Below are 26,128 nucleotides of genomic sequence, written 5' to 3' on the forward strand. Positions count from 1 at the left end.
TCCGTAATAATAATAAAGGGTTGGGTTCGAGACTCCTAACAAAACGGTTCCCCAGTTCGATACAAAACACCTGATGAAGGGCGGAGCCTGGTCAGTACCAGATGGGTGACCATTTGAAAATACCAGGAGCTGTTTTTTTTTTTCAAAGGCGTCACAACTTATCAAGGCCTAAAAGCCACTCAGGGATGCTGGTTAGGTGGTTAACGACACAGACTGACGGCTTGGGTGTGCAAAGTTCAAATCCTGTTCATTCCACAGAAAACGTTTAGTTAACAATGTTGGCAACCTTCATGTGGTCCCCGATATGTTGCTAGAAAAAATTCTAACGAGAAAGATATCAGAGAAACGAATGCCAACAATAATCATTTGATTCATACAAAATGAATGCATGATGCTCAACAACAGTTGCAGGTAATGGCGGCTCAATGATTAACATCGTAGATTGAAGACCTAACACTTAGCGTTTGCAGGTTTTTGCCCTTGAAGTGGTATATATTTTTTTTTTAGCTCATTACATTAAGTGGCTCCATGCCTTGTCTGGAGCAATTTCCATAAAAAAAATAATAAAATAAACAAAATACAAGGCAGCACACCCACGACACCAGAGGATTAAGGAACTCATCTACCTCTATCTGGTCGAGCTCCTTGCTTGGATCAATGTGATTCTCTCTCTCTCTCCAGATCTCTATGCCTTCCATCAGCTGCCTCAGATCTTCAGGATCACGTTTGACATCATGTGCAACTTGCTGGATGTACGTGGATCTGGACCGTCCTATGCTCATGTGCCATGGAGTCCACAGCAATACATTTTTCATCAGCTCTTGCTTGCTCCTCTGGCAGTAACCACTAAATCGTAGATATCACTCCCTGATAGTAGTACCTATTTACTATGCCTCCCCACGGAACAGATGGCAAGTAATCTTAATAATTCAAGATATATTTAAGACTATTTAAGGGACTCGTTCATCATCACCATCATCAAATTATAAACATGCACTTACGCGTTCACTGCACAGACCATGATCGTCCCATTTGTGCTGCTCTAAAATTCTTATTCAATTCAGCTGATGCTACAACAAAGGAATTCTCACTTTTTATAAACAAAATACCTGTATATACTCGGTGTTGCCAGGTTAAAACATACTGGCGGGCGGAGGGTTTAGTCATATACTCTTTAAGATGCATCAAATATCCAAACTTCTTACGATTTTCTTGAAAGTGGACCACATGTTGGATTCAGGGAAGTATAAAAACACATCCATTTTTTTCTATGAAAATTAAACAGGAAATAACTCATCACATAAAGATTAAATAGTGTAGAACATTGCTAGGGTGAGCCAGCTAACTCAATGAAGATGTTGTGCTGAATGGATGTGATAACTGACAGAATGTAGTTCCTGGCAGAAGTCTAGAACAGTAAAACCCCTGAATGCCAGATCAGCTGGCATTTGAAGAGTGGCACCTGCCCCTCCTGGCATGTTTAGCCAATCAGGCGCCTCAAAATAGAACAATCCACCATCCCTGACTAATTGTAGGCTGGTCCAATGGCAATTAGCATACCACTATTTGCTACTGAATAAATATGTTGAAATTAGTTAAATGGTTCATAATGGTGGAGAGGGAAGGTAAGCGTATTCTTGATTCTTGATTCTACAAATAGCACACGTCTTAAATAAATAAACTTACTTCTGTTTTTGAAGGTAACCGATGTCAGTGATAATAATTGAAAATAAATTAAATATGAACCAAATTACAGAGTTATTCAAAAATCAAGAGACTTTATTCAAAAACCAAAAGACTTTATTCAAAAACCAAGAGACTTTATTCAAAAATATAAAGACTTTATTCAAAAACCAAGAGACTTTATTCAAAAATCAAGAGACTTTATTCAAAAATATAAAGACTTTATTCAAAAATCAAAAGACTTTATTCAAAAATATAAAGACTTTATTCAAAAATCAAGAGACTTTATTCAAAAATATAAAGACTTTTTCAGATATAAAAAAAAAAATTATTTTTAAATTTTACCCTTAATGGTAGAATCAAATCGAGGTATGGAGAACAATATGAACTCGGATGGTTCTGCTAACAAGAAACCCAGAGTAATGAGGAATGAATCTCTTTTTGAGTTAATAAAAAGGCTTGTTGGGCAAAATGTACCTGAAACGGAAATTATGCAGATGACAGGACAGAGCAAGTCTACTGTGTATAAAGCAGTTTCAAAGATTAGAGAAAATCCAGATTCCTCTTATTCTGAGAATTATGGAAAATCAGGGCGACCTACAACACAGCATCCTGACTTGGTAAACAAGGTTAAAAATATTATTAATGAAGACCAGTTGTTAACTCAAAAAGGGATTCAAACAAAGTTTGAATAAAGTATTTATATTTTTGAATAAAGTCTCTTGATTTTTGAATAAAGTCTCTTGATTTTTGAATAACCCTGTAAACATAAACATAAATTAAATCAATCAACTTTAAATAATATTTCTAAATGGAACAATTAAAACAATTTTATTACAACAAACCAACAAATGATTAAAAAAAAAAACATCAAGCTAATTATTAAAATAGACTTCTTTAATGTAATATGCAAATGAGGTTACTTCTTGAACGTAGACTTCCTTTGAATAAATAGTATATATAGAAATCATTCCAGAACAAAAATGTCGGTTTTCAGTATGAAACTTAATTTGTGAAAAAGTGTACCTTTTTGTATATATTAATTTAATTGTAAACAGACAAAAATACAACTTTATTATAATAGATAATAGATGCTTATTTCTTTCACAATTACACATGATAAACTTGCAGAATTAAGTGTTTGTCTGATTTCATCAAATTACATAAATTTCATGAACTTGAGCTAAGAGCCCCAAAAACTCAACTTGCCTGGAGAGGCACACTGGCTCAACTGACTGCAATCCCTCTGAAAAAGCAACTGAACACCTTAAACATCCAACTCCAACTGGCATGTCTGACCAATGAAAGGATGGCCCTGACCACCTCCCTTTCACATCTCCTGGAATCTTTTCACCTCTGACTGATTCTGGCCTTTGTTAGTGGTTATCATTCAACCAACCAGAAGTTGACTACTCAAGATACTACCACAGCAGATAATGGCTAGGCAGTTTTCAATCAAAGGAGTTTCTCTGCAGATAATTTGGGGCATTAGTTCTTTTCACATATAGTTTCGTCCTAGCATGATTTCCTATTTAATGAGAGATACTTATTTTCATTTTGAAACAAATAAAAATATATCTTGGGTGGCTGGACTCCAACCAGAGATATTTTCAATTCTCCGGCCAGGCATCTATAAGCTACAATGTTTGCCATTCATATGCACCACCACAGCCCAGCACATGTTTAAATAATTACATTGACACATCAGGTCTCATTATATCACCAAAATTAAGTAATGTTAAGCCTGGTCAGTACCAGATGGGTGACCATTTGAGAATACCAGGTGCTGTTTTTTTTTATACAAAGGAGTCACAACATATCAAGGCCCAGTCACAACATATCAGGGATAAGGATTAATGAGTGTATGGTAGTCAATGAGTCACTATCGTAGTAATCATTAGTAGTGGAAATTTTGTAAATTGGATTACTTAAGGGGACGGCTCATCAAGTACTTGCTTACATTGGACTTGAAGACAACCATATTATCGTTAGCTGGAAAACAGGGAAATGGAAGAGAGTTCCACAGGCGTGCAGTTCTAAGAAAGAAGCTTTGTTCATAGAATTCATATGTCGGAAAATGTCAACACTTCCTAGCAGAAGCCACTATTAATAATTTCCCCCACTCTTTATCTGTGCTCAAACCTAAACGTAAATTCCATGAACAAAGCCTCTTTCTTAGAACTGCACACCTGTGGAACTCTCTTCCGTTTGCCTGCTTTCCAGCTGACTACAATATGATCATCTTCAAGTCCAATGTAAACAAGTTTCTGATGAGCCGTTCTTTTTAAATAATCCAATTTACCAAATTTCCACTACTAACGATGACTACGATACTGTCCCACTGACTACTGTACACTCATTAACCCTTATCCTCGAGTGGCCCCGGGCCTTGATAAGTGGTGAATCCTTTGTAAGGGAAAAAAGGAAGTGCAAAACCCAATATTGTCAGCTCCCTATGTACATGTGGCGAGGAATCACTTGTGAATTTAATATTCACTTCGGCGGAAGTTGACTTGACCCTCCTGGGGTGAATACTGTTTTGTTTCATTTTGAATAATTTATTAAAATAAAAAGTGCAAAAACGTCAGCAATTTTAATCGTATTATTTGGATTCTTCAGACTACTGTTCTCACCTTAAGTGATATTTTCACATTTTAATGAATTACTTAGGACCTCTATCTAGTCATGGCTGACAGAACAAGAGCACGCTACCTCCGTAAAGTAAATAAAGGGTCCTATTCGAAATTCTGTCCAATTTCCCGAGTTTTAAAAATTTTAAAGCTAGAAATATTTTCTATCTGACAGCTTAAAGGTTTCCAAACTCCTTTCAAATATTAACAAAACATTAAAATGGCTAACGTTTCTGAGATGAGGATTGATTATTCGTGTTATTTGGATTCGCAAGGAACAGCAGATGAAGTACTTACTATAATTCATTTGTAAAGTTATACTCCTCTGGAGGTTGAAGGTTCAATTCTCAGTGCAGGTGACACTCAAAATACAATTGCGAATTAGTTAGGACTTCTACGCAGACATAGCTGACAGAATAAGAGCATACTAGCCCCAGGATTAAATTAAAGGGTTTTGTTCAAAATTCTGCGTAAATCTCCCAGTTCAACAGAAAGATTTCTAAGTTCAACAGGATACACTTGAAGAAGATTTAAGGTTACAATCGACCGAAAACGTTGTGAAAATGACATTGAAGATCAGAACAATAGTTTGAAGAATCCAAATAATACGAATATTCGATTTGATCATTTTTTTCTTAATATTTGGTAAGGATACCTATTTCTTGCATGATTGTTATTACTTGAAATGCGATTTTCACTTGCAATTAATACTATCCAAGCAACGTTATTTTTGTTTGGTTGTACTTCTAATCATTCAAGAACATGCTGTCTGGCAGGGTTGAAAGGTCAAATCAGTGATAAAGGTAGCAACGAAAAAAAAAACACAATAGAATAAAAAATGATGCCATCTATAAATATAAAAGCGAAAATGTATGTATGTATGTATGTATGTACGCTTTTCCTCAATGTCCACAAAAGGCTTCTTTCAGAGAAGCACTCGCTCGGTTCACAACTTCTTAAAACATTTTATATCATCTATAAATTGTAATATCTCACACTTAACCACAAAGCTCGCTTGTCTATTTAATTTTATTGACTTTCAAACGTTAATTATTCGACATTTCCCGGATCGGCACGCGTTACATTCGGTTTTCGGTATAAACAAAAAGCAAAACTCGACTCTAAGCGAAGGCCCAGAGTCAGTGGTCTCTAGAGAGCTAAGTAACGTTTGGTCAATGTCGACTTCGTCATATCAGACGGTAGCTTTCATTTCGAGACAAGGGAGCAGGTTTTTAAAAACAAACAAACTCATTTATTGACCTCATTAAAAACTGTCCCGCACAAAATGCTAACTGCTGAATACCTATCGCCGTCACGTCAATCAAAAACGCGCACCTGTTTTTTTTTTCACACTTTACTATTTTCCAACTGCGCGTCGTATAGGCTTTGTTTTTTTTTCACGGGCACCCGTTTTTTTTCACACACACACCTACAAACACCCGGGCAACGCTGGGTACCCCTCGCTAGTCTATAAATATAAAAGCGAAAATGTATTTATGTGTGTATGTGTGTTCGCTTTTTCTGTATGTCTACAAAAGGCTTTTTTCAGAGAAGCGGTCGGTCGCTTCACAACTTTTTAAAACTTTTTATATCACATATAAATCGTAATATCTCACAGTTAACAACGGAGTTCGCCTGTCTATTTAATTTGCTCGACTTCGGGTAGATAAATATTCAACATTTGTCGCTCGCCACATGTGGATTAGTCTTTTTCCTATAATAAAAGCGACACTAATTCTGGCGGTATTTTCCATCTATTGGCAGAAATGTCCAAAAACAATCAGCTTTGATCAATGTGGAAATATTTTCCATATATCAAACAATTGCTATTCAATTTGGACAAGGGGAGCTGTTTTCGCCTACCTCCAACGTCTTGGGAAAATTAAAAAAAAAAGCATTCCCGCACTAAATGAAATGCTACCCCGCAGTCAAAAGTTGACCCCATTAAGTCATTAAAACGTGCCCCTGCCAAATCCAAGTAATTAAATAAATTCAAACGTCTTTCCGTTAGCATCTCGCGGTGGCCCAATGGTTAAAACCGTCGCACTCTTTTTTTTTTTCACACTTTAATTTACAACTTTGCCTCGAGGGTTCGGGTTCGATCCTCATACTTACCTACCAAAACATTTTTTTATTTTAACACCCCCCCCCTCGGAGTTTCCACACACACCTCCAAACACCCGGGCAACGCCGGGTACCCCTCGCTAGTCTATATATAAAAGCGAAAATGTATGTATGTGTGTTCGCTTTTTCTGTATGTCTACAAAAGGCTTTTTTTGCCGTCATTCTCGGTTGACTCACTCCTTCTTAAAACTTTTTATATGCTGTCTAAATAATAATATCTACGACTAAGGAACTCGGGTAGCAGTTATCTTACCCGACTTTTACAAGCTATTTTCGAGACAATTTTTGATCGCCGCGTAGTGGGGAAAACAGAAACTGGCTTCCAGTGCAAAACTAGGTCAAACATCACGCAATTTGACGTTCTCGCACCTGCTAATTTCGCTTTATAAACGTCAACTTAACACACTTATCTATTCCCGTGGTCGAGATAGTTAGGTTGCAGGGATTTTTTTCCATTTCCTTTCCACCTCTGCGTCAAAGGTTCGGGGTTCAAGCCTACCTTTCTACTAAAACTTTTTTTTTTCTTTTACACCTCCAAACACCCGGCCAACGTTTTTTTTTTTTAACAGGGTTGTTTTGATCTACCAACCTCCCACCCCCACCAACACACACCTCCAAACACCCGGGCAACGCCGGGTACCCCCGCTAGTCACCGAATAAAAACGAAAATCTTGGATCTGTTAGCAATTAAAAGTAAATCGAAAAACATATTTTTATTTCTTTTATTTTTTATTTATTGAAAGATCACCACGTACAAGGATTAGTGAGGGTCATTTGAGAATAAATATGGTAGAAGGTTTGATGTTGGTTGCCATCAACAGGGAGTTAGAAACAGTGGATGGAATTTGGTTGATTGTTTTATGGCACACTAGTAGTTCAGCCCGACTTTGCTTGGGCCCTATGTACTGTTCATAACTTTATGTGCATATATATATATATTAAAAAGTTTGACTCATGTCCAGGTAACCTACATTTAAAATTTCAAGTGTTTAGACCGAAAATTGGCAGAGGAGTTTGGTAGACTCTGCAAAGGTTAACTCTTCCAACTTTGACTTCTTGCCAGTCACATTTCTGCACCAAAACTGATTAAAAAGCTTGTTGCATGTCTGAATACACTTTATCTAAAATTTCAAATGTTTAGATCCAAAATTGGCTGATTAGTTTGGTAGAGACCGCAGAGGTGAAATGTTTTTTAATTTTGACCAGAATTTTGATCCCTTAACATTCATTGTTTTGAGCTCAAATCGTTAAAAAATTTGATCTATGTTCAAGTAACCTACATCTAAAATTTCAAGTGTTTATACCCAAAATTGGCAGAGGAGTTTGGTAGAGTTTTCAAATGTCAAATCGCTGAACTTTGACCCCTTCACAGCCAAATTTCTGGCTGAAACCGATTAAAAAGATGTTCCCAAATCTCAATACCCCTAATGTCAAATCTTGAGTCTGTAGACTGAAAATTGACAGAGTTATTTGGTAGGTAAATGTGCACACACACACACACACACACAATTCATTTTTATAGATATATAGATGAATCCTTTTCAGGTTATTTAATGTCAAATCTAGTAATTTGGGAAACAAGCCAAGCATATGGAGTCCCCCTCTACAAGTTAAAAATTTACTTTCACCATGACTAATGTTTGTGCAAAATTTCAAAAAATCCAAGAGAGAAAAGTGCGCACAAATTAACAGATGAACAATTTGGGAGTAATTTTACTCCTATAATGCCCCCTAGGGGTATAACCAAAGTTATCCCGGAAAATCTGTTCTGGTAAAAATTTACTTTCACCATGACAAATGTTTGTGTAAAATTTCAAAAAAATTTCAAGGCATAGTTACTAAGAAAAGTGGGAACAGACAAACAGATAGGAGTAAATTACTATATCCAATCCCTTTTTTGTCAAGGAACCCCAAAAATTTATGCTTCAAATTCTTTATATCTTCAAATATTTATTCATTGTGTTTGGTTTGGTTGTTTTGTTTTATGATACATCAAGCCTATTTGGATTATTTAATGCCGATTCCAGTAATTTGGAAAAAAGTTTTTATATTTCAAGTTTTTCATATTACTGAATGTTTATACATGATGTTTGGTTCGATTGCTTTGTAGAAGAAAATTATTATTTTTGTTTTTAATGATCAGGTTTTGCAAATGAAAAAAAAAAAAAAACGCCAATGAAATTTTGCCTATTAATAAAACGAGTTTTTACAAAAGATTTTAATCCTTACACATAGATCATATATGCCCCAATAAAATTTATACACTCTTTAAATAATCATAAAATCAACATTTTTTAAAATAAACAAAATTTTTATACATCAAAATACAGTGAACAAATATAAAAACCAGTCAATTATCGAAAGTGTTCAATTTCGTGGCCATTGTGCTTCATAAACAGGTAACAACGCTCACTGATTGAATCCAAAAATTTTGGAACTCCTGTCTTGCAAGCTGCTTGCCGAACAGATTTTTAGCTGATTAGTGAAACCTTTCAATGATTCCTCTTGCTTTTGTGAGACTGGTTGATGATCATGGTCTTCCGGAGTGGTTCTTCCGGACACTTTTAACTGTTCATTAAATTGTTCTTCCTTAATCAAACTTATCTCACAAACAAATAATTGTGAATCTCGTTGGTGCATCTAAAACGTCTTTGCAATTCACTTACGTTCTTTGTCTTCCAATAACAATTTAGAATGATTTTTTTTCTCATAGTTTAGTCTTGCTTTAACCATTATTCACACATAAAAAAAATTCTCTATAATATAAATCTCACCTGTCTGTTTAAATGTATGTATGTCTTGCAAAAACTTTTGACAGAGGCGACAGATTCTAACAAGATCGGTATCATTTTGAAGCTCAACGTTTTGGATGACAAATATCAAAAAATTGCCTAAAAACATTAATTCCTTCACCCTAAACTTTGCCGTTTTGTACAAGGAGGGGTCGATTTTTTTTTGTTGCTGACATTTTAGCAAGTCATCGTCACTGTTGAATTGACTTTGGTTAATTTCAACGCTTTTGACTTCCGGTCGTGTCATGGAGACATCAACTAAGACATCAGATTTTCTTTCACTTTCTTTTCCGCCTTCGCGACATGGGTTCAAGCCTGCCTGCCTATTATCATTTTTTTTTAACACCTCTCTCCACCCTGGCTGCCTACTGTTGTTTTGACCCCCCACCCCACACTACTGCCATTTTTTTAACACCTCTCTCTACATTCACGGGTTTGAGTCTGCCTACTGCCATTTTTTTTTTCAACACACATCTACAAACACCCAGGCTAATCTATAAATATAAAAGCGAAAATGTATGTATGTGTGTTCGCTTTTTCTGTATGTCTACAAAAGGCTTTTTTCAGAGAAGCGGTCGGTTGGTTCACAACTTTTTAAAACTTTTTATATCGCATATAAATCGTAATATCTCACAGTTAACAACGAAGCTCGCCTGTCTATTTAATTTGCTCGATTTCGGGAAGATAAATATTCAACATTTGTCGCTCGCCGTATGTGGGTTAGTCTTTTTCCTATAACATCTTGGGAAGCGTTCCCGCAGTAAATGAAATACTAATCCGCAGTCAAACTTGACCTCATTAACTCATTAAAACGGGCACCTGCCAAATCCAAGTAATTAAATAAATTCAAACGTGTTTCCGTTAGCATCTCGCAGTGGGGCAATGGTTAACGTCGCACTTTTTTTTTTTTTTCACACTTTAATTTACAACTTTGCCTCAACGGTTCGGGTTCGATCCTCATATTTACATTTTTTTTTAACCCCCCCACCCCTGGAGTTTCCACACACACACCTCAAAACACCCGGGCAACGCCGGGTACCCCTCGCTAGTTTATAATAAATATTGAAGTTATATTCATTTAAAGAGTGCATACATGTATATAATTAAAAAAAAAAAAAACAATCTGATTTGGTCATCTTAAGTAGAACGCCCCCTGGTGTGTTCGTGGTATTATGATGACTAAGAACCCTGGCTAGGATTAGCCTTGACAAATCAAAGGTACAGCAACAAGGATGACCATAGACCCCCACCCCCATCCAATCACTTTTTTTATTAGCCTTGTGCTTAATTTTGTGTTGTTAAACTTGTTTAGCGAAATAAAATATATAAATCAATAACATCAAAGTTTGGAAGTTAGTATCTTCAGAAAGCCTGATCTGGTAGAACAAGATGCCCGGACAAATATTACCATTCCAGGCCAAAGTGGACCTGGGAACAATTATAATTAAGGGCACAACCCCACATTACCCACAGCCCTCAAATGAAGCCTCGCCACTGTGTGCCTTTTAGGGTTATACCCAGAATCCCAGTGAGTGAAATAGGCAGAGGATTTCTTAAGAGGATTTGATTTCACAAGAGAATGGCTCAACAAGAATTTGTTTACATTAGACTTAAAGACAATCATGTTTTAGTCGCTTGGGAGGCAGACTCATAGTATCTTGTTCCATAAATGGAATGTTCCAGGAAAGAAACTCTGTTCATGGAACCTGTATCTGGTTCTTTGTACAGAAAGAGAAAAAGGAAAGTTCTTTGTTGTGGTTGTAGCTGAAGGAGTGCTTGCTGTGAATGTTTTACATGGGAGGAGGGTGAGAAGGGATTTGAAATCAGTTCAGCACCCACCGTGAATATAACAATAGAGAGGAGAGAAGCTAGCAGCAGAGCGACGTGAAAGAGGCTGCGGGATGATCGATAAGCATATCAAAGAGTTATTACTTGAAATGCGATTTTCACTTGCAATTAATACTATCCAAGCAACGTTATTTTTGTTTGGTTGTACTTCTAATCATTCAAGAACATGCTGTCTGGCAGGGTTGAAAGGTCAAATCAGTGATAAAGGTAGCAACGAAAAAAAAAACACAATAGAATGAAAAATGATGCCATCTATATATATAAAAGCGAAAATGTATGTATGTATGTATGTACGCTTTTCCTCGATGTCCACAAAAGGCTTCTTTCAGAGAAGCACTCGCTCGGTTCACAACTTCTTAAAACTTTTTATATCATCTATAAATTGTAATATCTCACACTTAACCACGGAGCTCGCTTGTCTATTTAATTTTATTGACTTTCAAACGTTAATTATTCCACATTTCCCGCATCGGCATGCGTTACATTCGGTTTTCGGTATAAACAAAAAGTAAAACTCGACTCTAAGCGCAGGCCCAGAGCCAGTGGTCTCTAGAGAGCTAAGTAACGTTTGGTCAATGTCGACTTTGTCATATCAGACGGTAGCTTTCATTTCGAGACGAGGGAGCAGGTTTTTAAAAACAAACAAACTCATTTATTGACCTCATTAAAAACTGTCCTGCAAAAAATGCTAACTGCTGAATACCTATCGCCGTCACGTCAATCAAAAACGCGCACCTGTTTTTTTTTCACACTTTACTATTTTCCAACTGCGCGTCGTATAGGCTTCGTTTTTTTTTTCACGGGCACCCGTTTTTTTTCACACACACCTACAAACACCCGGGCAACGCCGGGTACCCCTCGCTAGTCTATAAATAGAAAAGCGAAAATGTATGTATGTGTGTATGTGTGTTCGCTTTTTCAGTATGTCTACAAAAGGCTTTTTTCAGAGAAGCGGTCGGTCGCTTCACAACTTTTTAAAACTTTTTATATCACATATAAATCGTAATATCTCAGAGTTAACAACGGAGCTCGCCTGTCTATTTAATTTGCTCGACTTCGGGTAGATAAATATTCAACATTTGTCGCTTGCCGCATGTGGATTAGTCTTTTTCCTATAATAAAAGCGACACTAATTCTGGCGGTATTTTCCGTCTATTGGCAGAAATGTCCAAAAGCAATCAGCTTTGATCAATATGGAAATATTTTCCATATATCAAACAATTGCTATTCAATTTGGACAAGGGGAGCTGTTTTCACCTACCCCCAACGTCTTGGGAAAATAAAAAAAAAAGCATTCCCGCACTAAATGAAATGCTACCCCACAGTCAAAAGTTAAAGTAACAAGGATAACCATAGACCCCCACCCCCACCCCCATCCAATCACTTTTTTTATTAGCCTTGTGCTTAATTTTGTGTTGTTAAACTTGTTTAGCGAAATAAAATATATAAATCAATAACATCAAAGTTTGGAAGTTAGTATCTTCAGAAAGCCTGATCTGGTAGAACAAGATGCCCGGACAGATATTACCATTCCAGGCCAAAGTGGACCTGGGAACAATTATAATTAAGGGCACAACCCCACATTACCCACAGCCCTCAAATGAAGCCTCGCCACTGTGTGCCTTTTAGGGTTATACCCAGAATCCCAGTGAGTGAAATAGGCAGAGGATTTCTTAAGAGGATTTGATTTCACAAGAGAATGGCTCAACAAGAATTTGTTTACATTAGACTTAAAGACAATCATGTTTTAGTCGCTTGGGAGGCAGACTCATAGTATCTTGTTCCATAAATGGAATGTTCCAGGAAAGAAACTCTGTTCATGGAACCTGTATCTGGTTCTTTGTACAGAAAGAGAAAAAGGAAAGTTCTTTGTTGTGGTTGTAGCTGAAGGAGTGCTTGCTGTGAATGTTTTACATGGGAGGAGGGTGAGAAGGGATTTGAAATCAGTTCAGCACCCACCGTGAATATAACAATAGAGAGGAGAGAAGCTAGCAGCAGAGCGACGTGAAAGAGGCTGCGGGATGATCGATAAGCATATCAAAGAGTTATTACTTGAAATGCGATTTTCACTTGCAATTAATACTATCCAAGCAACGTTATTTTTGTTTGGTTGTACTTCTAATCATTCAAGAACATGCTGTCTGGCAGGGTTGAAAGGTCAAATCAGTGATAAAGGTAGCAACGAAAAAAAAAACACAATAGAATGAAAAATGATGCCATCTATATATATAAAAGCGAAAATGTATGTATGTATGTATGTACGCTTTTCCTCGATGTCCACAAAAGGCTTCTTTCAGAGAAGCACTCGCTCGGTTCACAACTTCTTAAAACTTTTTATATCATCTATAAATTGTAATATCTCACACTTAACCACGGAGCTCGCTTGTCTATTTAATTTTATTGACTTTCAAACGTTAATTATTCCACATTTCCCGCATCGGCATGCGTTACATTCGGTTTTCGGTATAAACAAAAAGTAAAACTCGACTCTAAGCGCAGGCCCAGAGCCAGTGGTCTCTAGAGAGCTAAGTAACGTTTGGTCAATGTCGACTTTGTCATATCAGACGGTAGCTTTCATTTCGAGACGAGGGAGCAGGTTTTTAAAAACAAACAAACTCATTTATTGACCTCATTAAAAACTGTCCTGCAAAAAATGCTAACTGCTGAATACCTATCGCCGTCACGTCAATCAAAAACGCGCACCTGTTTTTTTTTCACACTTTACTATTTTCCAACTGCGCGTCGTATAGGCTTCGTTTTTTTTTTCACGGGCACCCGTTTTTTTTCACACACACCTACAAACACCCGGGCAACGCCGGGTACCCCTCGCTAGTCTATAAATAGAAAAGCGAAAATGTATGTATGTGTGTATGTGTGTTCGCTTTTTCAGTATGTCTACAAAAGGCTTTTTTCAGAGAAGCGGTCGGTCGCTTCACAACTTTTTAAAACTTTTTATATCACATATAAATCGTAATATCTCAGAGTTAACAACGGAGCTCGCCTGTCTATTTAATTTGCTCGACTTCGGGTAGATAAATATTCAACATTTGTCGCTTGCCGCATGTGGATTAGTCTTTTTCCTATAATAAAAGCGACACTAATTCTGGCGGTATTTTCCGTCTATTGGCAGAAATGTCCAAAAGCAATCAGCTTTGATCAATATGGAAATATTTTCCATATATCAAACAATTGCTATTCAATTTGGACAAGGGGAGCTGTTTTCACCTACCCCCAACGTCTTGGGAAAATAAAAAAAAAAGCATTCCCGCACTAAATGAAATGCTACCCCACAGTCAAAAGTTAAAGTAACAAGGATAACCATAGACCCCCACCCCCACCCCCATCCAATCACTTTTTTTATTAGCCTTGTGCTTAATTTTGTGTTGTTAAACTTGTTTAGCGAAATAAAATATATAAATCAATAACATCAAAGTTTGGAAGTTAGTATCTTCAGAAAGCCTGATCTGGTAGAACAAGATGCCCGGACAGATATTACCATTCCAGGCCAAAGTGGACCTGGGAACAATTATAATTAAGGGCACAACCCCACATTACCCACAGCCCTCAAATGAAGCCTCGCCACTGTGTGCCTTTTAGGGTTATACCCAGAATCCCAGTGAGTGAAATAGGCAGAGGATTTCTTAAGAGGATTTGATTTCACAAGAGAATGGCTCAACAAGAATTTGTTTACATTAGACTTAAAGACAATCATGTTTTAGTCGCTTGGGAGGCAGACTCATAGTATCTTGTTCCATAAATGGAATGTTCCAGGAAAGAAACTCTGTTCATGGAACCTGTATCTGGTTCTTTGTACAGAAAGAGAAAAAGGAAAGTTCTTTGTTGTGGTTGTAGCTGAAGGAGTGCTTGCTGTGAATGTTTTACATGGGAGGAGGGTGAGAAGGGATTTGAAATCAGTTCAGCACCCACCGTGAATATAACAATAGAGAGGAGAGAAGCTAGCAGCAGAGCGACGTGAAAGAGGCTGCGGGATGATCGATAAGCATATCAAAGAGTTATTACTTGAAATGCGATTTTCACTTGCAATTAATACTATCCAAGCAACGTTATTTTTGTTTGGTTGTACTTCTAATCATTCAAGAACATGCTGTCTGGCAGGGTTGAAAGGTCAAATCAGTGATAAAGGTAGCAACGAAAAAAAAAACACAATAGAATGAAAAATGATGCCATCTATATATATAAAAGCGAAAATGTATGTATGTATGTATGTACGCTTTTCCTCGATGTCCACAAAAGGCTTCTTTCAGAGAAGCACTCGCTCGGTTCACAACTTCTTAAAACTTTTTATATCATCTATAAATTGTAATATCTCACACTTAACCACGGAGCTCGCTTGTCTATTTAATTTTATTGACTTTCAAACGTTAATTATTCCACATTTCCCGCATCGGCATGCGTTACATTCGGTTTTCGGTATAAACAAAAAGTAAAACTCGACTCTAAGCGCAGGCCCAGAGCCAGTGGTCTCTAGAGAGCTAAGTAACGTTTGGTCAATGTCGACTTTGTCATATCAGACGGTAGCTTTCATTTCGAGACGAGGGAGCAGGTTTTTAAAAACAAACAAACTCATTTATTGACCTCATTAAAAACTGTCCCGCACAAAATGCTAACTGCTGAATACCTATCGCCGTCACGTCAATCAAAAACGCGCACCTGTTTTTTTTTCACACTTTACTATTTTCCAACTGCGCGTCGTATAGGCTTCGTTTTTTTTTTCACGGGCACCCGTTTTTTTTCACACACACCTACAAACACCCGGGCAACGCCGGGTACCCCTCGCTAGTCTATAAATAGAAAAGCGAAAATGTATGTATGTGTGTATGTGTGTTCGCTTTTTCAGTATGTCTACAAAAGGCTTTTTTCAGAGAAGCGGTCGGTCGCTTCACAACTTTTTAAAACTTTTTATATCACATATAAATCGTAATATCTCAGAGTTAACAACGGAGCTCGCCTGTCTATTTAATTTGCTCGACTTCGGGTAGATAAATATTCAACATTTGTCGCTTGCCGCATGTGGATTAGTCTTTTTCCTATAATAAAAGCGACACTAATTCTGGCGGTATTTTCCGTCTATTGGCAGAAATGTCCAAAAGCAATCAGCTTTGATCAATATGGAAATATTTTCCATATATCAAACAATTGCTATTCAATTTGGACAAGGGGAGCTGTTTTCACCTACCCCCAACGTCTTGGGAAAATAAAAAAAAAAGCATTCCCGCACTAAATGAAATGCTACCCCACAGTCAAAAGTTAAAGTAACAAGGATAACCATAGACCCCCACCCCCACCCCCATCCAATCACTTTTTTTATTAGCCTTGTGCTTAATTTTGCGTCGTTAACCTTGTTTAGCGAAATACAATATATAAATCAATAACATCAAAGTTTGGAAGTTAGTATCTTCAGAAAGCCTGATCTGGTAGAACAAGATGTCCGGACAGATATTACCATACCAGGCAGAAGTGGACCTGGGAACAATTATAATTAAGGGCACAACCCCACATTACCCACAGCCCTCAAATGAAGCCTCGCCACTGTGTGCCTTTTAAGGTTATACCCAGAATCCCAGTGAGTGAAATAGGCAGAGGATTTCTTAAGAGGATTTGATTTCACAAGAGAATGGCTCAACAAGAATTTGTTTACATTAGACTTAAAGACAATCATGTTTTAGTCGCTTGGGAGGCAGACTCATAGTATCTTGTTCCATAAATGGAATGTTCCAGGAAAGAAACTCTGTTCATGGAACCTGTATCTGGTTCTTTGTACAGAAAGAGAAAAAGGAAAGTTCTTTGTTGTGGTTGTAGCTGAAGGAGTGCTTGCTGTGAATGTTTTACATGGGAGGAGGGTGAGAAGGGATTTGAAATCAGTTCAGCACCCACCGTGAATATAACAATAGAGAGGAGAGAAGCTAGCAGCAGAGCGACGTGAAAGAGGCTGCGGGATGAGAAGAGATCCTCATCTGATTGTGAAATCGATTCTGCATTTTATCAAGAGAAGAACGGGAGTTCTAAACAGCATCTCCGCATTAATGATAAGAGTACTTCATCTTTGAATATATTTAGCTCTTATACAGGTAGAGGATAACATCAGGAGTCAGGTACCTTCTAGAGCGATGGAATGATCTAACCATTTTTCCAGCAACCTTAGCAATAGATTTGATGCAAATCTTCCATTTCCGGTCAGGGGTGAAAGCTAGTCGTAGAACTAGAAGGTTTCCATGATGAAGAGAAAACCTAGAGAGAAGTAAGAATCTGAGCATTAAGGGTGAAAAGAGAGAAGCCTGGTTTAAGAGGTATTAAAAGTAACCCTTCCCTCATGGCACCACATATTCTGAGGTGGATGAGAGAGAGTCAGAAAGATTGAAATCATTAACACACATACACACACAACTAGACACAGTTTATTATTATTCAGACATTATTGAATAAATTAAAAGTTAAGCATATTTCCTTTTAATAAATATCATGCACGAATACAGACCCCACAACATTATTGGTATGAATAAATTAAAAGTATTGCAAAACTATACTTTTTTTTCATTCATTTAAAAATGTCTTAGTCACAAAAAACATTTTTTATGGCTCCTTCTCCAATCTATGTTCCTACCTTGCCAAACTTTTACAAACAATACTCGACTAGCTACAACGACTATCAACAATTTCCCCCCACTTTCTAACTGTGCCTAGGATTGGATCAGACCTATCCAACTACCAGTCTTAGCTCAAATAAGGGCTAAAGTGATGTTGCAGTTCATGTCCTTATGTTACCTGAAATGTAAGCCATTCTTTATTTTTGGTGATAATTACAATTCAGGTCATTTTCATGGGACACAAGAATGTAGATCATCTAAAATGTGCATGTGAGCACACTTCCGATTTTATTGGCATCGCCCCAGCTCAATATCCAACATTTTTAGACATATTAACCCTGCATTATATTAGTCCCATGGGTGTTTTGTTACCCCGATTTTTCTTAAATGCTCATGGTTCATAGTTTGCAACTTATTTCTTTTTCTCCCATCTAATATTCTCCTGATTCAGTGAGGGTATAGCACACATAATATGGCACAGTTGTATGTTTTTCTTGGGGGTAGACATCGCTTTGTCTTTCTGGGGTGTCCAATCACCCCAGCTGACTAATGTAGGTATGATTTTATGATTTATACATTTCTGTATTTTTCCAGTGGGAATGAAAATTTGTAGATATAAACACATATTATGTATCATTAGGCTACTCTGTAATATTTGATATGGAATTAATATGTTTTGGTATTTTCTTTATCATAAGTTTTGATGGGATTATTATTTTATTTATAATTTATTACTTTTTCAGTTTTGTAACTATGAGCTTAGCTAATGTAATATCTTAATTTTTTCTTAGTTTTATAATTTATTTTATTGTATTATTTAATATTAATATCAACAAGATACAAATGATTCAAACTGTTTAACAAGGACTGTAGATATATCCTGAACCAGCAGGATGATTATATTTTACAAAATAATAACATAATACACATTTTCGTATTAGGGTGTATAAACACCTCATGGGGCTAACCATGTTTGGAACACCCAGGTAACTAACGCAAGGTTAAAAGTAACAAACCACTTCTTTTTCCATAGCACCACATGTTCTAAATCGAAGAAGAGAGAGAATCACAAAGATCTCAATCATCAAGGCTCTTCAAAGTGATGCCATAGAAAGTTGTGTCATCTGCATAGATGTCAATGAATGATCTTATAATATGTTTTAGATCATTCATGAAGATTAGAAAGCGGGTTCAGCTGAGAAAGGATAGTGGAGGCATGTCGGCATTAATGCTTTATGTTTCGGACTTTTATCAGTCAATGACTACTTTTAGAGATGAACTTTTAAATGAGAATAAATAAAAATAAATTTTTCTTTCTGTGTCAAGGTGTATGTCTAACCCCAAATAAAGTACCCACTGTCTATCTTGGATTTAGTAGCATTCATTTTGAAATACGGTCGAGGTTTTTTAAGCCAGGAAAACCCATTACACTGCATGATCAAAGCAACCAGCTATCCCTACCAAGACAAAGATATAACAATTTTAAATAATAAAAGCCAAACATATGCACACTGAGTGAATGTTTGGCATCTGTAGTTATAACAAAATCATCAGAAAATAGAATAAACAAACATAGGTTAAAAAAAAAAAAAAAGAAAAAGAAAAAAAGTTTTAATAAATAATATTTTTTTTTAAAAATCCAAAAAAATTTTAATTTAAAAAAAAGGTTAACTGTCTATCTTGAAGTTAATTAATTCATTTTGAAAGACAGTTTAGTTTTATTCCCCCAAGAAAATCTTTCTTTAAATGATTTTGATGTTTGAACTTATGCAGCACTTCTATCCAACCCATTTTTATTAAAAAAAAAAATTTTTCATTTTTTTTTTTGAAAAATCAAAAAAAATTTGAAATAAAATAAATAAAACAAATAAATAAAAAATTTATTTTTTTAATAAAAAATCAAAAACGGAAAAAAGCAAATCCAAATATTTTTATAACCCATTTTAATTAAAAAAATTTTTTCATTTTTTTGAAAAATAAAAAAAATTTGAAATAAAATAAAAACAAATAAATAAAAAAAAAATTTATTTTTTTTAATAAAATTAAAAAAAAGAAAAAACATTTTTAAATCAAAAAAAAATCAAAAAGCAAATCCAAATATATATTTATAAAAATCAAAAAAATTTGAAATAAAAATTTTTATTTGTTTTAACAAATAAAATTTTTTTTATTTTTTAAAATAAAATCAAAAAAAGAAAAAACATTTTTAAGTCAAAAAACTCAAAAAGCTAATCCAAATATTTTTTATAAAAATAAAAATAAAAAATTTTAATCAAAAAATAAAAAAAAATTTAAAAAAATAAAAATTTTTTTTTTTAAATGTTTAAATCAAATTAAGATTTATAAAAAGTGAATGTGCATGTGCCCAGTTCACTTTAATAATAATAAATTTATTTTTATGAATAAAGGAAAGGCTTAATCTTAAAAATAACTGATAATAATAAAAAAGAAAGTAAAGAATAAATCATGCATGCAAATTAAATTTTCATGAACAGTTTTCCCCTTTTTTTTTATCGATTAGTTTTTTTCATATTTTCTTGATTAGTTTCGTTTCAATGATTTAAAGCAGTGAACATGAATACAAAGCAATAGTAAGCGGATAAAGTCACCTTGTTAGAAATAAATTCCTTCACTTACCTTCTCTCTTTTGTCGGGAACCTTTCGCTGACGTCGGCCGTGGTAACCTTCGAGGCGTTGGATCCTGCAAAAGCAAACAAATAGTAACGGTTGAATATTTTGAGATTCGAATTAGAAAATCTTCAACAAAAGAATTTACGGTACTGGTACAGCTTCTGATCCATGTCGGAACTGACATTTTGTAGTTGTCTTCTGGCAATTTATGCAAATAGCCAGAAGATGCTTAACCAATCAGATTGCAGCAGACAGCAATTTGCAATTACAAATTGAACAAACCGAGCATGTGGGGTCCCCCTCCTCAAATGAAAAATTTACTCTTACAATAACTAATGTTTGTGCAAAATTTTTTTTAAAAATCCAAGGCGTGGTTATTGAGAAGAGTGTAAACAACTGAACGGATGAACAATTTGGGGGGTAATTTTATCTCTATAATGATCTCTAAGGGGGACAACCAGAGTTATCCCAGAAAATCCATTCCAGCAAAAACTTACTTTCACCATGACTAATGTTTGTGCAAAATTTCCAAAAAAAATTTTAAAGCGTGGTTACTAAGAAAAGTGCAAACGGATGAACGGGATGGAATTATTAAGTCCAATTCCTCCTTTGTCAGCTATCACTACCAAAACAAAGACAATAAATCTATATATATAAAAGTGAAAATGTATGTATGTATGTACACTTTTCCTCGATGTCCACAAAAGGCTTCTTTCAGAGAAGCGCTCGCTTGCTTCACAAATTCTTAAAACTTTTTATATCATCCATAAATTGTAATATCTCACACTTAACCACAGAGCTCGCCTGTCTATTTCATTTTATTGATTTTCAAACGTTAATTATTCTACATTTCTCGCATTGGCGTGCATTACATTCGGGTTTCGGTATAAAAAAAAGCGATACTCGACTCTAATCACAGGCCCAGAGCCAGTGAACGTTTGGTCAATGTCGACTTCGTCATATCAGATGAGGGAGCGGGTTTTTAAAAACAAACAAACCGATTTATTGACCTCATTAGAAATGGTCCCGCACAAAATTCTAACTGCTGAATACCTATCGCCATCACATCAATCAAAAACGCGCACCTGTTTTTTTTCACACTTTACTATTTTCCAACTGCGTGTCGTAAAAGCTTCGTTTTTTTTTTCACGGGCACCTGTTTTTTTCACACACACCTACAAACACCCGGGCAACGCCGGGTACCCCTCGCTAGTCATTAATAAGTCTAAATCAATGTAATACTGAATTTCAGAATTTTAGGACATACAAATTCTTTTTTCAATTTAACCGCTAACCCTAAAAACAATGTAAAATAACTTTCTTTTTTTTTTCAGCCTAACCCTAAAACAATCCTAACTTGTATAATGTGTAATCACAGTGACATACCGGCTCTCGTTAAATCACTGAAGTTAAGCAACAATAAGCCTGGCAAATACCAGATGGGTGACCATTAGGCAGTGTATAAAATGACAGGATAGAAGTACAACAGGAGCAGTAATGTCCCTCTTTCCCTCTGCTAATCAAGGTCGAGTACCCACTTAGCTCCCTGACCAGAATATGTGAAGTCACTGTAGGCATGTTATGGATGAAGTGTGCAGCAACCTGGTGCTTTTTTTTTTTTTAGAATTGGTCAATTTAAAACCAAAACATGTATTTAATTCATACTCATATGTTTCTATTCATTTTGTTTATGAAGTATGTCTTACACGGGTTTCATTGAATAGTAGAAGAGCAGCAAACATCTGAGATGGCACACTAACCTTTAGCCTCTCCCTCTTAGACAAAGTTTAAAAAAGAGTTTCTAATTTAATAGTTCCCGTAATGTCTGCCAAGCTCCAGACTCTGTCACATCACCACATTGTTTCATCCCTGTACTTGTTTTACTTCTAAGGAATGTTCTCTGGTACTGCTCATGTACACCGTCAACAAAAATACCTTTGATTACCAGCAAAATCCCACCCCTTCATAGGAGAGATCCCCTGATACTGGAAGATTTTCTATTCTATTAGCTTCTTTCTTCGGTTTGCCTGCCTTTGAAATTTCCTCCAACCTTGCAGAACTTTAAATGTAATACAAACAAATATCTTGTTTTTCCCTATCACAGTAGCCCCTTATGCCGTGTTTGAGGTTAACAAGAAATAAAAAATTTAAAAGAAAAGGATAACGAACCTCCATTTTATCGTCCAGCTCCTTTTTCTCAGCTGAAGGCTTTTCGTTTTCTTTGGTGTCGTCTTTCCTGGCCTAAAACGAAAAACATAATTGAAATCAGATAAAGAAAAGTCTTTCCTTAAATATAGTTTTTCACATATCCGCTTTGGACAAGAGAAAAATTCAGGTCTTCCTCAATGGCTGTATATCCAAACAATATGATATTAATGCGAGTGTGCCTCAGGGGTCGACCCTTAAATTTTTTTTATTCCTGCTATTCATAAACAACCTCCCTGATAAAGCAGTCCACCACTTCGTAGATAGTTAACTTCTTTCCAACCAACAGTGTCTTAATGGTCATTTTGGAATGCATATACCACGTACTGGATAAGGCAGGGAAACTAGTGGTTGCCCTTGATATATGCAAACCATTTCATAAAATCTGGCATGCAGATTTTCTCATGAAAATTAAATCATAGTATGATTTAATACCGTATGATTCATATGCAAGAACCCATGCTGCAGTAGTTAGAGTACTTGGAAAAATCAATCGTAAAAGTGATATCCTCTTGAAGGTGGAAGGTTCAATCCTCAGTGTGGGCGACCGAAAAATACAATTGCGAATTACTTAGGACCTCAATCCAGTCATGGCTGACAGAACAACAAGAGCATGCTACCCACGTGAAGTTAATAAAGGGTTCCACTCGAAATTCCGTCCAAATTCCCGAGTTCAACAGAACAAGTTTGACAATATACACCTGGAGAAGGTCGGAGGTTGCATCGACCAAAACATTGTGAAAATGACACTCAAGATGAGAACAGTAGCCCGAAGAATCTAAATAATATGAAATCATACGAATGCTTAATATAATCCTTCCTAAACAAGAGTAAAATCGGTATTAGTCAGCTAACGTACTGTCTAACTCCTGGTGTGTCTGCTACTAGAAGCAATGACAAGGCAAATCAGTTCCTTCACTTTTTTCTCTCACATTTATATCTCCCTTGTGTATGTACTCTTTCTTGGCCTTCGGGCCGGGATCAAAGTGTAGTATCTGTCCCGGCAGATGCTGTGACTAGCAAAGACCAGATGTGGGGGCAACCCCACATGCCTGACCTTTAACCAGCTCCCATTTCCCACCTCTCGGGAGCTGGTCCCCTTTTTCCCTTCCCCCTCCCTTCACTCCTCACATTAAAAATTGGCCTTGTGCCTAATTTGCTCGGTGGGGGAGCAAATAAATACCATCTGTTCCGGCAGATACTGCAAGCAAAGACCATATGTGGGGGCAACCCCACATATAAGACCTTGGTCAATGTAGGGACAACCCTTCATACCAATTGTCACTATCCAGCTCCCCTACTCCCCGGGGAGTTGGTCCCCATTTCCCCTTCACTCCTCACATTAAAAATCGGCCTTGTGCCTAATTTGCTCGATGGGGGAGCAAATAAATACCATCTGTTCCGGCAGATACTGCAAGCAAAGACCATATGTGAGGGTAACTCCACATATCAGACCTTGGTCAATGTAAGGGCAACCCTTCATACCAATTGTCACTATCCAGCTCCCATTTCCCACCCATCGGGAGTTGGTCCCTTTTTCCCCTCCCCCCTCCCTCTCTCTCCACATTAAAAAACGGCCTTGTGCCTAATTTGCTCAGTGGGGAAGCAAATAAATATATACTGCAAGCAAAGACCATATGTGGGGGAAACCCCACATATAAGACCTTGGTCAATGTAGGGGCAACCCTTCATACCAATTGTCACTATCCAGCTCCTCTACTCCCCGGGGAGTTGGTCCCCATTTCCCCTTTACTCCTCACATTAAAAATCGGCCTTGTGCCTAATTTGCTCGGTGGGGGAGCAAATAAATACCATGTACTCTTTTTTTTTATTACATTTTTTCAATCTTTCTTTTTTTTATTTAATAATCATTGAAATTTTTTTCGGTTTTATTTATTAAGAATTATTGAAATTAGTTTTATTTTCTTTGAGAATTATTGAAAACGCTTTTTGCACTCTTTTCTTTTTTTTTAAAGAATTACTGAAAGCACTTTTTAAAAACTTTTTAACTCATTAGCGACCAAATTAAGAAAAACTTTTAGATGTAAATGTAGATATTTTTGAGCGTCCCATTAATAGGACGCTGGCAGGTAATGGGTTAAACTATTTGGAGAATATTTTATATTAGATGTGTTTTTTTTTTATGGTGTTTGAAATTTTGTTATTTTTATTTTTATACTTTCATAAACATATTTATTATATAAATTCAAATAAAAAATTTATTTTGAAAATTCACAAAAAAAAATATTTTTTAATTTCATAAACATATTTATTATATAAATTCAAACAAAAAATTTATTTTGACAATTCACAAAAAAAATTATTTTTTAATTTCATAAACATATTTATTATATAAATTCAAACAAAAAATTTATTTTGACAATTCACAAAAAAATTATTTTTTAATTTCATAAACATATTTATTATATAAATTCAAACAAAAAATTTATTTTGACAATTCACAAAAAAATTATTTTTTAATTTCATAAACATATTTATTATATAAATTCAAACAAAAAATTTATTTTGACAATTCACAAAAAAATTATTTTTTAATTTCATAAACATATTTATTATATAAATTCAAATAAAAAATTTATTTTGAAAATTCACAAAAAAAATTATTTTCTAATTTCATAAACATATTTATTATATAAATTAAAACAAAAAATTTATTTTGAAAATTCACAAAAAAAAAATTATTTTTTAATTTCATAAACATATTTATTATATAAATTCAAACAAAAAATTATTTTGAAAATTCACACAAAAAATTATTTTTTAATTTCATAAACATATATTTCCTATAAAATTTCAAATAAAACAAAAACTTTTCCAAAATTTTGTTATTACAAATGCAAATAAAAACTAATTGTGTTAATTTTTATCTTTTTATAATTTTGCTAATTTTTATTGAATACTTTTTCCATAATGTTCTTTTCTTATATTTCATTTCAATAAACCGCTTCACAATAGAAATACTGAAGAACAATAAAAGTGAAGGAACTGATTTGCTTTGTCATCGCTTCCTGTAGCGCTATGCCGGAAGTTAGGAAGTACATCAGCTTACTATAACCGTAAAATCAAAGTTGTTGTTTTGTTTTTTTTTATCTGGGGATCAGCACTTATCAAGGCCCGTAAGCCACTCGGGGATAAGGGTTATTTTGTGTACAATAATCAATGGGATAATATCCTAGTAATAGTTAGTATTGGAGATTTTATAAAGCGTCTTAATTAAGGGGCGATTAATCAGGAATTTGTTTATGTTGGACTTGAAGACGTCCAAGTTGTAGTCAGGTGGGAAACGGGCAAACGGAAGAGAATTCCACAGGCGTGCACTTCTCAGAAAAAAGCTATGTTCATGGAATCTACGTTTTGATTTAGGCACAGATAAAGAGTGGAGGAAATTACTGACAGTGGTTTTAGCTAGACGGGTGTTTATGATGAAGGATTGGCAAGGGGGGACCAGAGATTGGAGCCATGTCCTTGATGGTCACATATCCAAGCAACATGATATAAATATTAATGTGCCTAAGGCATCGATGTTTGGACCTTTATTACTTTTGATACTTGTCAATGATCTCCCTGATAAAATTGTATCCGAGATGGG

General features: G+C 35.6%; 1 protein-coding gene across 1 annotated transcript in view; it reads right to left on the bottom strand.

Annotated features, from left to right (window-relative positions):
* The window catches only part of LOC145259836 (TRAF3-interacting protein 1-like), a 217,903-nt gene that overhangs the window by 149,561 nt on the left and 42,214 nt on the right, over window positions 1–26,128 (bottom strand). Inside the window, exons 7-8 of the mRNA XM_080117663.1 lie at window positions 22,483–22,554; window positions 20,320–20,383 (exon numbers count right to left, since the gene is read on the bottom strand). Of these exons, the coding sequence (XP_079973789.1) occupies window positions 20,320–20,383; window positions 22,483–22,554 (136 nt within the window). The remainder of the gene's footprint in view (window positions 1–20,319; window positions 20,384–22,482; window positions 22,555–26,128) is intronic.

This window comes from Euprymna scolopes, chromosome 35 (assembly GCF_053919585.1).
Source record: "Euprymna scolopes isolate OS-2025 chromosome 35, ASM5391958v1, whole genome shotgun sequence".
Classification (NCBI taxonomy): Eukaryota; Metazoa; Mollusca; class Cephalopoda; order Sepiida; family Sepiolidae; genus Euprymna; species Euprymna scolopes.